The sequence below is a fragment of the Sitophilus oryzae genome, unplaced genomic scaffold (assembly GCF_002938485.1).
Source record: "Sitophilus oryzae breed Bouriz unplaced genomic scaffold, Soryzae_2.0 scaffold_815_pilon_pilon, whole genome shotgun sequence".
NCBI lineage: Eukaryota > Metazoa > Arthropoda > Insecta > Coleoptera > Curculionidae > Sitophilus > Sitophilus oryzae.
This window is the reverse complement of record NW_022147434.1, coordinates 1,203,938-1,218,364: the sequence shown is the minus strand read 5'-3', so window position 1 is coordinate 1,218,364 and position 14,427 is coordinate 1,203,938. Positions and strand designations below refer to the sequence as shown.

Sequence of the window (14,427 nt, the reverse complement as noted above, 5' to 3'; positions counted from 1 at the left end):
ACGTTGATGCTCCCGTTACAGTCGTTACGATACTTTCGAGGTCGCGATTTGTGGTAGGTCTAGGTACTAGGCATTTTTGACTGATGATAAATACAGGTTAGGTACACCAGATAGTTACAATTAAACACTTTAAACACTTTTACAAAAATAAGAAAAAACATGATCGAAAAAAAGGAAATTTGTAAAGCTACTTTCGATTGATTAAAAATATAACCCCAATTAGAGTTATATAGTCAGCAAAGAAAGAGAATTGCATTTTACAAACATACGGGAATAAAGTAAGACTGATTTTATTTTGATTAGATGACATGAACATTTTACTTCTGACTCTTCCACCTTTTCCTTTATTAGACTTTTCCACCAATAAGGAATATACATAGATAAAAACATACACGTAGATAAAGCAATTTAGCATATGGCGTAAGTATCACGAATAAAACATAGTAACATATTAAAAAAACTAAATTGTTCTAGCCATCTCCATGTTGTTAATTGTTACAAATTTGATGGTTTACGTATTATTAATGTTAATGAATTTGACATAGAAATAACGGCAGTGAGACGAGTAGGAAGGTACAGTGACCAAAAATACCTCATAGACGGGAACAGCGACCGGAGTCTCGGCTACAAAATCGCGGTATTTTGTCGCGGTATTTCTCTCGAAAGGTCGCTAGTGTAACGCGACTAATGTGGAACCGGTATTCCCATCACTATGTAAAACTAACGATAGTGTGGGTTGCATTTAATTCGTTAATTTGTGCTTGTAGTTCTTCAAGACTATTGGCAATTAGAACGATGTCATCAGCTAATCTGAGATGGTTAAGATATTTTCATTCTATTTTTAGTCCTTTGTTGGCCCAGTCCTGTTGACGGAAGATTTCTTCTTGTGTTGCTGTAAATAGCTTTGGGGATATCGAGTCTCCCTGTCGTACTCCTTTGCTAACTCTGGGGCTGTATAATACATCATTACTCTTGCTTTAGTTTCTTTGATATATTTGCGCTTGTTTTGCTAGGGATTTTGTAATTGCCTTAGGATATAACAAGTTGAAAACCTTCTCAAACTTTATAAAGGCTATGACTAGTGTTAGTTTGTATTCTATTGTTCGGCTAATAGTTTCTCTTAGTGTATGTATATGATCAATCTTGCTGAGAAGCCGCTTCTAAAGCCTGCTTGTTCTCGTGGTTGATTACTGATATATTTATTGCAAAATCGGGTAATGTGGAGGCAATATCCAATTTTTTTGGTGCAACTGTTGAGTCAACTAACGTGTGAACGTATGTAGTCCGCTTAAATAACTAGAGTTAAATAAATATACTTATTTAACTCTCGACAGAAAATCTGTGTGAATGATTGCAATATTGTTGAAATTTCCATACTTGGATGACTAAAGTTGTTATTATTGCTAGATGAATACAGCCTCTTAACATTTACGTTTGTTCCAATGAGGTTCCTTGTGGACAACCCAGGGTTTCGGCCATTTTATGTAGTGAACTGCAATACTTGATTTTAGACTTAATTCTATTAATTTACTATACTTTATTTTAGCTTACCTTTTAGCTTTTTATACCAAATACTATCAGTAGATTTTACATATTACAAACTACACAGGTCAGATATTGTTTGAATAAATGATTCTAATTATAAATATAGATACAACTAAATTGTCGTGCTAAAAATCACTTCGGCAGTAAAAATGCACAACCTTTCCTTCCATAAAGCAATTTCTTAGACGTCACGAAACTAAAAGAAATCGATTCTACATAGTACATTCCAACGAAAAGATGGGGAGCGAGCGAGTCTTTTGATTTATTTCTCTAGCTTGGCACTTTTACAAGCTCGACATATTGGAAAATGCACTGACGCCATAGTAAAATTTCATGGGGTCGTTTCTAGAAACAACAGGTGTGTCGGACCGAACCATTTCGAATGTTATATTGAGATCGCTAGTAGTGCGTTGAATTGAGTACGTTTGTTTCAGGGGCGGCTCGTCACGCTGGTATATTGCTAGCAAAAAAAGGAAAAAGATTAGATAGATGAAGCAGTAAATCTTAATCAGAGTGACGACTACAATTTAATTGTTGACGCGTGAACTATGGTGTCGACGTTGGCTTACTAAATGATGTTGTCAACGTCGACAGCTAATAGTTAAAAAAATTATAGCTATAGCTAAAGCTAAGCTTAGATTAGAAAAGATTATTTGAGGTGACTATCGGCCTGTTCCCCACTGCGACCTTTTAAGACCTATTATTGCGGTCCTCCTCTGATCCTTCCTTAGCTTCAATTCTGTCCCCCTATCCTTTTCAAAAAGTTTAGCAATTTAGAGACTGAACCCTCCATATCATGAACAAATTATTATTATGAAACTACCATAGAATATGGTAGTTTCGATTGTCATTGGTTTTGAAAAAGGATTTCGATTGTCATTGGTTTTGAAAATTTTCCAACATTACCAGTTTGCAGTCAAAATATTGAACTTACGTACTGCAAGTTAAAAAAAAATTAAATTAGACTGCAAAAAAATAAGTACCTAATAATGATTAAGCACAATTTTTTCATACCTTTTCAGTTTATTCCATAACGTTGGATTGTAAAATTACATCGTTGTTTCTAACAACGATATTCGCAATTCTCAATTTGTGTGTATATGAACCTACTTTAACTAAGGATATCTGGCTAGCGATTCTGTAAACATATTTCCTGTCTAGTCACTCATCAATCGTATACAAATAGCATAGGCTAGACATGAATTTTTTTGCTACGGAGCTTACAGAATCCCACTGCTGGAATAATAAGTAACTATTAGTCAGTCAAGGGGAGGGGGAAACTAATAACTCTTTGTCGCATCACAATGGTAACTTCAAATCTGCGCTTGTAACAGTCTTGACATTGTTGACCTTTAGTTCGACACCTCATCCTGAATTTTAATTAAAATATATATACATATATTTAATATACGCACAATCTTAGATAACATGAGGTTGTTTTTTTATCATGAAGTATATGATATATGATATATTAAGGTGTGGCAAAGGTTAGCTTTGGGTTGAAAACCCGAGAAACTGTGCACATTGCTAAGAGACGTGGAAGGGAATATAGCAGATTCGGTCGCAGTCGAGCGGTCGACCCAAACAATACCTCAGTACTTAAAATTCTAGGAAAGAGTGTACAGGGTGGGTCAAATTCGACACTTTTAAATGGAAACACCCTTTTCTATAGGAGATAGACAAAAACTAATATCGGTGTCTGGAGCTCAATATTTGTAAAAAACATGATGGTGAAAACCGCATATCGATATCTGTTACCGTTTCGGAGTTACGGGGTGTTTTTCAAAAATATGCATTTTTAACAAATCGCTGTAACTTTTTTCCTATGGAAAATTTTGTATTTCTATGAAAACATTTCCAAAGCACCGTTTTACGTAAAATTTAATGGTTTAAGTATATTTTTTTTTAAATTAATAATTTAAGAATTATCAACAGAAAATTTGATTCTTTATATGGGACACCCTGTATATTTTTAATTTATTGAAAATAATTTAAAATTACCTTTCCAAAAATATAACACACTTGATATTTTGCTCGATTCCTCTTCGAGTTATAGAGTATATAAAAATTCGCCCGCTTTAAATAGTAGGCTTTGAACGGCACCGGCTGTAATGCAAAAAAAAATCTAGCTGTGAGCATCAATTAAAACGAAAATAATATTTGCTATGAGAGATGCAGAATTTTATAACAATTTAAAATATATTTAACCAACATCAACACATTTAAACTATATCTAATAACAATAAAAATAAATAGCAAACTAAGACATGAGATTTTGCTACAAGTGTTCGACATATCGACCGTCTTCTGCTATGGACAAACGGGGCAGTTTTTGAACATTTCTCGCGGAATTCATTAACTCAGAGGGGGCGAAAGATACCCTCTCATAACTGCTAAATATTTCTAATTCTTGTCTAGATTATACGGAAGAATAAGGAACCTTTATTCTTCCGCAAACATATCCATAGGATTAGATCCATGGGCACTAAGTCAGACGGCCTCGATGGCCAACGGCTGGGATATTGGTTAGCTATTCAAATATTCTTGAAATTGGCTGCAAAAATTTGCTGATAACTTCAGCGTTCAGGGGCGGTGCGTCGTCTTGCTGGAAAAATATGTTTTCGATTTCCATTAAGGGAATATCATCAATAAGGGGTCCAAAGCCTACTAGTTAAAAGTGGCGAACTTTTAAAAATTCTGTATTTCGAAGGGGATTATAACAAAATATCAAGTGTGCTCTATTTTTGGAAAGGTAATTTTAAATTCTTTTCAGTTAATTAAAAATATAGAGGGTGTCGCAAATAAAAAATCAATTTTTCTGTTGATAACTCTTAAATTATTAATTTTAAAAATATCATACTTAAACCATTAAATTCTACGTAAAAAGGTGCTTTGGAAATGTTTTCATGAAAATATAAAATTTTCCATAGCAAAAAAGTTTTTATTTTACACAATTACAGCAATTTATTAAAAATTCACATTTTTGAAAAACACCCCGTAACTCCGAAACGGATACGATAGATAACAGATATTGATGTGCGGTTTTCACCATCATGTTTTTGATAAAAATTGAGCTCCAGACACCGATAATAGTTTTCGCCTATCTCCTATAGAAATGGGTGTTTCCATTTAAAAGCGTCGAATTTGACCCACCCTGTATATCATGCGTTCAGATTCTCGTTTTAATTACGTCTCGTGATCCTTTATTTTTTTATTTATTAACGAGTAGTTATAATTTTCCCTATAGCTTGTAAATTTTTAAGTGCAAATTTGAAACACTTGCATTTTTGGTAAAAATAAGGGGAATTGAGTTGGTGTTTGACAGTGGTCGCGCTTTATAACTCTAAATACAAAGATCGATATCTGGAAATCCATTAGAAATAATTGATTGTAGTTTTTTCAAGAACTTTCTTAATATTTCTGCTATATTTTCTTCGCAGGCAGTATCTGAAAATATTTATAAATAAAAAAGTTACAAGATTGCTGAAAATTGCAATGCACTAAAACGGATGGGTTTTTAAAAATTTTTGAATGGAAAAAAACAAGCCTATCGAATTTTTCTTATCTAAACATCTTGTAAAAAGACCGAACTTCAAAAAAAGAAGTTTCAATATCTAAAGTAGTTCTTGAGTTATCGCGTGCTATATATTAAAAAGTTGAGTTTTTAAATTATCTCGATTACTGACGTTTTCTGGTTATAAAAAAAATGGATACCCTAACGATATTCTTATAATTCCATTTCAGTTATTTTTTCGAAAAAAGTTTTCCAAAAATAAGCGGTTTGCGATCGTGATTTTACTTTACTTGATATGGAAAGGCGTACCGGTGTACCGTAAAATGTAACAACGTCGCAACAGCACACTGTCGCGTTTCTCTCACTCCGACTTAATCAGTTACAACCTAACCCATGTAAATACCGATCCAAAAGTAAGAGTTGCCAGCACGGTATAAAAATATATCAAGATATATTAATTATTGTTGTTTTTTTTATAGAGAAAAGGGGGCATACCTATTCCAGAAGCTAACCATTCAACTTATTCGGGTTTTCACGAGGTAAGTCTTCTTCCAAATAACTTAGATGTGTGATTAGCTTTTCTGATAGACATATGTGGTGCTTGATGCTATATACACTTCCATACGTAATATTATCTGACTAAGCCTCGTTTGAGCTTAGTATTCGTAGGAATACATTCAGTGACACAATTTAAACATTCTCTGTAAATATTACTTTGAAACAAATTAGACATGTATAGAAATGTTCAAATACATTAATTTAATACAGTTTTAATTTTATTGACAGCATTATGTAACGATTTTCTAAATAAAAATAATTTACTAATCTGATACGATCAAATGTATGTATATACTAATGCCAGTTTATAATAATTGATACTAAGAATATAATATTAAATATCATTATTTTATTTTGTAAAAGAGTATACTTTTACTTCAGACTAGTAAATATTTTTGCTGAAAATTGAAAAAGTAATCCTTTTAGGACTACTGTCCAACAGACCTTCCTACAGGAGTTTACAAGGAGGACGATTATCGGTCTCCCAGCGAAGATTCGGGACTAGGAATGGGATTTGGAGATAAACAGATCCCGAGGTGAGGAATACGGATTAAGAATTGTTTTAACAATTTATGTTTGTGTTTACAAAGAGACTCTACTCTGTCTTTCCAAATTTATTGAGATTTTCACTCCAACCTTCTTTTATAAAATATGACAGATTTTAGTAGAGATGAGCAAAACTGCGATTCTCCAAGCGTAATTAAAACTGCGATTGCGATTTTTAAATCGCTGCCACTGTAACCCGCGATTGCTATTTTAATATTGTGTAATTGCCTTAACAGTTAAAAAAGTTAATAAAAAGCAGTTGTTTAGTTTTTTAGTTTTTTTAACGTCTGCAACACATAGTATAGGTATTAAAATTTTATAAAATGCTGCAACTGCTGCAACTACACGTATAGTGTGACCAACGGCTCTGAAGCTACGGGGTATCGTCAGGGGAACGCAGTTGTAAACAAAACACGCCCAATGTCATTCATAAAATAGTCATGGGCGTACGGTGTTTTATGAAAATAATGTGTATCATAAATATAATATTCAGATTAATATTTTTTTTCAAAAAACTTTATGCTGTTTGAATCGTTACTGTTGAGTTAGCAGATAAACACACTAAAAGCTTTTATTAAAGCTCTCTTAAATATTTTGAATCATTTTATTATGTGTTGTTAATATAATAGAAGAAAGAATTACAGCTGGGGGTTGGAACCTTTGGTGTTACACAGCAAAATAAAACACTAAATCAGCACAATACACCAAAACACTTTTACTTTCACACTGGACGCACGTTTCGCTAACCATGTTAGCATCATCAGCAGATGATCAAGTCTGAGTCTTGAGGTATATTTTATTTATATATCTGTACTGTGTACTAACTATATTTTTTTTCTATAATACATAATTTTAGATATAACTATTTATTTACAGCAAAAAAAATCTTGAAAATAGTTAACTTTGTAAGCGAAACAAAACATAATTTTACTCACTAGTAGATCCAATATTGCCTATTACACCAGATATAGTATCGCTCCGCCAGTACTTTTTAAGGGTTAGGTCATTGTCTACCTATGTTTCATCCAAATAGATAATACTAGGCGATATTTTCGAATTTCGCGTATATATTTATATCTCTCTCTGCTATATAATGGGCCGCTCCATTAATATTATCTGTTATTTTGACATTTACGCCAAAAAAATCTATTTGATTTTAATAACCCCCTAAGCGTTTCCCTGCCAAAGAAAAATTCGATTCTTCCTGCAATTTTTGCAAAAGCTTTCTAATTGTGGGGACGACTTTGAATTCGAGATAAAATCTAGTTATCAAATTCCTGACCACTTGGAAATCAAAGTCGTCTAGCTTTTCAGCAGCACTATCACGTGGTCGTTTCTTTTCAGGGCTGGATATCATTTTATTGGGGTTAGTTTCCAGCCTTTTTTTAATTTCTGCGTGATTTTTTTTATACTCCGGTATAAAGAGATATCCGCTCAAGTTTACATTTAAGCGGCAACTTAAGCGAACTCTCTGTAGCTTCTTCGTCGCAAACCCTATTATGAACACAAGAAAATAAACCAAATGAAATTTCATCCACGTTTATTTATATTTATTTTAGTTTAGCTAAAAAAATATTTAGGTAAAATGTGTGCTTTTCATTTTAGCCAATATTTAGTTTTAATATTCTAATAATTATATTATTATTATTATACTTACCTATATAAATTAGCTATTATTTCTCTTGTCTGGCTATGTAGCGCCTTACCCTTAACAAATTTATTCATTTTAAAACACAACTATACGATCAAACTTAATATTAACAATTAAAAACTACGAACGAAAAACATTATAACAAGATAACAAAACAATAAAACACAACTTAACTATTAAATATACGAAAAATATAGGAATAAAGTTTAGGATAACCGGTATAAAATAACGAAAGAAAGTAATCATGATCAAAAGAATGACACCGCCACTGGATATTTCAATAGTATTCAATATTTCTACTCTTTTCAGAAAAGCCCATGAAGTTGGGGATAAACCTAGCGAATAGGAAAAGCGTAAAAGCCATGGCAACCGCGTGGTAACAAATCCTGTGACGTACTCTCGCCAATCATGTTTAATGAATAGGCGGCCATGCGCGGCAATGCCGGTTTGCCGAAAAATCTTCACCGTTCATAATAAGCAGATTATACAGAATGAAAGAGAAATAAGTTATTAAATAAAACATATCGAACAATATGAACTACGTTAACATTCCTTAGTAATATACGTCAGAATATATGCTAAATACATTATATTATATAATAAAAATATATTAAATTTATAGTTCATGTCTGGCAATTTTGCAATTTTGTAGATAAACGTGGCAATATCGATTTTTTTTTCTCGCATTCCTTCCGTAGCTTCAGATCCGCTGGTCAAACACTCAGTTATCTAATTCTTTATCCAATTCTTAAAAGATCTTAAAGAACTATTTTTTTTAAAGTGGCTCACCTCTATAACTTTTTTATCTTTTCAGATAAAGAAACGAGATTTGGTACGTTAGAATATGACAAAAATCAGAATTGATAGACGTATTCAATTGATTTGTATTCAATCCTGTTTCACCGTAAATAACTATAACTTTTGGATTTTTTAATGACACCCTCGGTATTTTTATTACTTCATTTGATAGAAAATTATACTCTGAATAGTATGACATATCATATATCAACTTTTGACATTTTCGCATATGGTTTAACTGAAAATTGTAACATGCGGTTTATAACGACAATTTGACTCGAAATACCAGATGTGTGGCACCAAATTGTTCGTAAAAAATGGTTTTTCTCAATATGCTAATGAGCCACCCTCGTTCCATTTGAAAACATTGAGATATGATTAAAAATAGGATTTGTGCATCTTTTAATCGGCCAGGACAACACACGAAGAACAATAGACAATTAAATATTTTTTCCGAGGATCCTTGATTAAAAATTAGTGTTTTTAACACAGCCCATGGCACTCTAGATTGAAATTTAAAATACGATTTTTAGGCGTAAATGTCAAAAGTTGACGTATGATATGCCATTCTATTCGGAAGCGGAATTGAAGATTCTGGAAGACTCCATCCGTAACATGGAATGGGTGTCCTCCAGCGGTCTAAGACACTCAAAAAACTTACTCAGAACTTACGACCGAGAAGAATCAAAGATTTTTCTTGATTTAAGTAAAAACAATCTTCGGATTGTCATGGTGTACCAGGACACTGTCTCCTCAACGAACACCTCAGTTTGCTGAAGCTGAGAAACAACGGCTAATGCAGATTCTGTAGGGAAAATGGGGAAACACCAGAAACCGTCAATCAGTACTAATTTATCTCATATGCTAACATACCAAATCTCGTTTTTTTTATCAGGAAAAATAAAAAAGGATATAGGGGCGATTGAATCGCAGTTTGCTTATCTCTATATATTCTAGTAGCATACAGTTCAAAAGTGTATTTATAAATATCAAAGATGGGCGTAAAATTACTAGCTGTGATATTTTTACAGTGACATAAATGTTAAGCAATAGCAATGCTAACATTTTAAAAATAACCTGTGACTGGCTAAAACGTGAATGATAGAGCGATCCGCTGCGAGGCGTCATTCTGCTATCTGCTATTTATTTAGATGTGCGATAGCAAAGTAGTCCATTCCTACAAACCTTACAGTCAAAATATTAAAATTTGCATAAAAGCATAAGATTAACATGGGCAGCATTGGATTACCCTGTATCTAATGCACAAAATGGACTCGTCCAACTGGGATACTGGTAATTCGTGATTTTTAACTGTTAATTTTAATTATTTCATATTTAACGACTTTACAAAAACTGACTATACAAAACAAGGAAAATTATTAATTCGATAGAAAAGTTATTTTTTTATATTAAAGTAAGTAAGTAAACTGAGTTTGATTGAAACTGCCCAATTTTTTTAAGATTTATTTATCTAAAGTATCGTAAAAAACAAATATCAAATTTTCATTTATAAACCATACATGTCTACTTTATTATTTTTTTTTATATTAAAAACAAAATAGTCGTTTAATTGTTGCTATACAGGGTGTCCCAGAAATAAGTGCAAGTATTTTAACTGATACACGCCTATGAGGTTTTTTTCGCGAAATTTTTTTTTGAGAATTCGAAATTTTTTGAAAATTTTTTTTGGAAATGTTTTTAGTTAAAAAACATAATTTCTTGATAATATGGCAACATAGGTATTAGATTAAATTTAAAAGAAAGAAAATCCAGAAAAGATCCAGTGGTTCTCAAAATTTTGGCAAAAAATCATTTTTTTGGAAATTTTCAAAGTAAAATAACTCCGTTATTTTGGACTTTTGGAAAAAATATGTTTATTTTATCGAGATCTACCACCCCTTAAAATACTTGCACTTATTTCTGGAACACCCTGTATAAGAAAGTCTTATTGCGGCATTCAATGGGATATCGTAGTTGATATAGGAAACTACGATAGCAAAATCGTAACCAACTTTTAAAAGTAATGATAATGATCTCATGAGACAACACCATAACCCAAATGCGAAAATTACTTTAAATGGTAACATTTACATTTACAGGCTATTTTTACACTAAATGAATGTGAATTCATGTTTTAGCCTAAGTGTGGGGTTACACGCATCCGTCATACGTCGTCCGTCGTTACGTCACTCGAATCATATTAAATATATCTTAAAATCAACGACAGATGACGCATGACGGATACATGTAAACCTACACTAACTTTAGTATACAAACAACAACAAACAACGCTTTATTGTGCAAAAAGCCGAAACAGCTTCATCGACAAGGCAATCACAAAACAAACAAAAGCACAAAAAAAATATATACAAACAACAAAAAATAAACAATACAAATCATACAATTCAAAAAAATTTAAGTCATTATAATTGCAAAAAGTACATATACGGATAATTGTAGAATAGTAAGCAGTAAATAGATATAATTTTAAGAGTTATAACATTTTTTTTTTAAACATTATAATTTTTTTGCCTAGCGAATTTGAAATAAAATTTGCATTCAAAAATCGCCACAACGTGATAATCTAAGTCGTTAGTTATTTATGCAGAGAGTTTTTTTACCGATATAATTAAACAGCCGTTAAAAGGTAGCCTACTAAAATGCCGTTAATAGATATTGTGACGTCGTTGATGTCGGCGGAAAGTAATGCCTAGCTATAGTCATTTTGCAAGAGCACCTGTGGCTCCGTGGCTGAGGCTATCGCTTAGTGAACGAATGGTCCGTGATTCAAATCTCCGTCGACCAAGACTTTTTTAATTTTTTTTTGCTTATAGCATGATCTTATTGCATTGGTTTCACTCCTTTTGGTTGTTGGTTTCACTCTTTTTGGTTGGATTGGTTTCGTTATTCGGCGGGTTGGTTAGCGTGGTTATTTGGAGTGTGTTAATTCATTGGTGGGGTTGGTTGGTTTTTACTAATTTATATTTGTTTTTTATATTTTTTTGCCGGTGTCGAGGTTAGTTGCGTTGGTTAAGTTGGTTATTTGGTGGGATGGATAGCGTTGGTTAGTCCTTATAAAATTCCTATATTTCATAAAGCCGTCAAGTGCGTTACATCAACGACGTCATACCTATTAACGGCATTTTAGTAAGCTACCGTTTTTTTAAATATGAACAATTTTTGGATTACATTTTTGGTACGCTCTTAAAAAATCATAAACTTCTCTTTTTCACTAGTTGCCCTCGTCACAACTAATTATATTTAATATTGCCGCTACTCCTCTCAGACTCAGTTTCAAGATGCGCCATTGATCTGCCACAAAAAATTGTGTAGACTCGGTATAGATTATAAAGCAGTTTTGGTTTGGGAGTTTTATGTTAAATCAACTGTAAAAAAATTGTGTGTGCACTATGTGCGCATTTTTGAAGTGAAACTTCTTACTAACAGCTACTAAATTAAAGAATTTGAAGGATATGTTTGAAAAATTGAGGTTTGAAATGTTGAAAAAGTAACAAATTAAAAATTATAAATAATTTACTTCACTTTTACAAAATTTGTATTAAAATGACCGTCTGTCCGTCTGAGGACTCCAACTGGATACCTCTATACGTGCCGAGTTTGGTTTCAGCCCACCCATAATTGAGAAAAATCTTGAAAATTTCGTCCGTTTAGAGGCATCGGTTCGAGACGTCGCGTCGAGGGCGGTATGCGGTAGCCCATCCCCAATTATGCCGAAATGGACTCACAATTTTCTTCAATATCAAATCCTTAGTCCCACCCTGATAAAGATGTAAACGAAACGTCATATCTAACTTGCAGGGTGGGACCGTGTGCACCGTCGTTCACATAGCCTACCCACTAAATTTGGTCGTGATCGGACGACATCAACTTTTGACGTTTCTTACTTCAAAACTAACCGTCACAGTAACACGTGTCGTACACGGTCAAGTTGGCCTTGGTCCAATCTATCGAAATATCAAATTTTATTAAAATCGGACGATTTTTTCATCATTGACGATGGAGTTTTGTAGTTCAGGAAACGTCGCGTCGTCAAAATATCACGAAAAGATGGGGCTCTTTAAGCCCCATCTACATTCCGAGTTTCAGCTCCCTGGCTCATATAGAGCCCGAGTTATGACGCCTCAAAAACAGAAATTAAATTAAACATTAAAAATACAGAATTCCATTTAAAAAATGTTAAGTTTGGTGTAAACTACCTACTAATGTTCCCACATTTCTTTTATTTCTTTTACAGATTTTGGTTTTATCTGTGGTTTTATTATGACTAGAAAATAATTACTTGCGAAATAGATCCCTTAATTGTTCATTCTGTTCTAGCATTTTCTTAAAGTAGTATTAAATACTCTTCCCAATAATGACGAACACATGTTTTTTTATACAACAGTTTTTGGTATTATTTTTATCTAATGTATTTTTTTTATTTCTTGGTATTTTAGAATTCGCCCCCCTAGTGCATCTGGAAAAACTGTAACAGAAATAAGCGAAGATCACCAGAATCAGGTGAATAACATTTTGTTTGTTTTGATTCTTTCCAAACCTGGATTATTCTTAAAATTCTTATCTTTTACTATCTCAGTAGGCTTGTGAAAAACGCAAAATAATGTATAACCAACGGAAAACCTACGTGACACGCTACATTTACCAAATATGCGTGTTTCTAAATTTCTGTATATTATGTTGTATTATCTAATTTTATTTTGCGTTTTCTTAGAGCACTGGCACCAACATATTTCTATCATAAATTTTCTTGCACTGATACTAGGTTATTATTAGAGTTAGATGATTAGTGTGAATGCATTTAGAATAGTTTATTATTAGTTGTTGTTGATATTGTAGTTAACTCTCTAATACTAACATGATTTTTGTACTAACATTAGTCTATGAGACCAAAAACAGAAAAAAACTTTATTTTTTATTCAGAATAGTATATAGTTTTATTAACAGTAAAATTGAGACTTTTTGTGGCGAGGCTGTACGTTTGATATTACAGGCGAGGCACAAAAAGTAATTTTTACTCCGCATAGAACATTTGGTATTTTTTTCAAATGTCGCAAATAATGTTTTAAGCAATTTCAAACGTTGCAAAATATATAGATATATTTAAAAGTAAAACCTTGTAAGTAGTTATTTATCGAGAAACTATGGTTACGCTCATTGAATTTGACACTTTATGTCAGTTTAGTAATATATTTTCGTACTTTTGTGCTTGGGCGTAAAAGTGCTACACTTTTATGCCTATAGGCGTTAAATAACGTTTATATATTCTCAATTACGGTCGCAAAAATTAATACTTTTATGACGTTTGAAAATCGCACGTTTCAAAAAACACTAATTTTTAATCAAGGAGCCTTGGAAAAATAGATTTGATCGTCTAATGTTTTTCATTTCTTGTCCTGGTTAAAAGAGAAGAAGTTAAAAGGTTAAAAGATGCCCAAATCGTATCTCAATTTTTTTAAACGGAACAAGGGTGGCTCATTAGCATATTTGGAAAAAAACATTTTTTTACGAATAATTTGGTACCACACACTTGGTATTTACAAATAATTTGGTACCACACACTTCGTCGTTATGAACAGCATGTTACAATTTCAAATAAACCATATGCTTAAATGTCAAAAATGTCAATCGTATGTCAACGATATGTCATTCTATTCAGAGTGTCATTTTCTATCGAATAAAGTAAAAAAAATACCGAGGGTGCCATTTAAAAATCAAAAGTTGTAGTTATTTCCGGTGAAACAGGAAGTGACCAAAAACAATTGAAAACTTCAATCAATCCTAATTTATGTCATAT

General features: G+C 32.5%; 1 protein-coding gene across 1 annotated transcript in view; it reads left to right on the top strand.

Annotated features, from left to right (window-relative positions):
- LOC115889573 (whirlin) overlaps positions 1-14,427 on the top strand; it is a 331,512-nt gene that overhangs the window by 106,101 nt on the left and 210,984 nt on the right. The window contains exons 9-11 of the mRNA XM_030909626.1: positions 5,539-5,602; positions 6,075-6,153; positions 13,070-13,133. Of these exons, the coding sequence (XP_030765486.1) occupies positions 5,539-5,602; positions 6,075-6,153; positions 13,070-13,133 (207 nt within the window). The remainder of the gene's footprint in view (positions 1-5,538; positions 5,603-6,074; positions 6,154-13,069; positions 13,134-14,427) is intronic.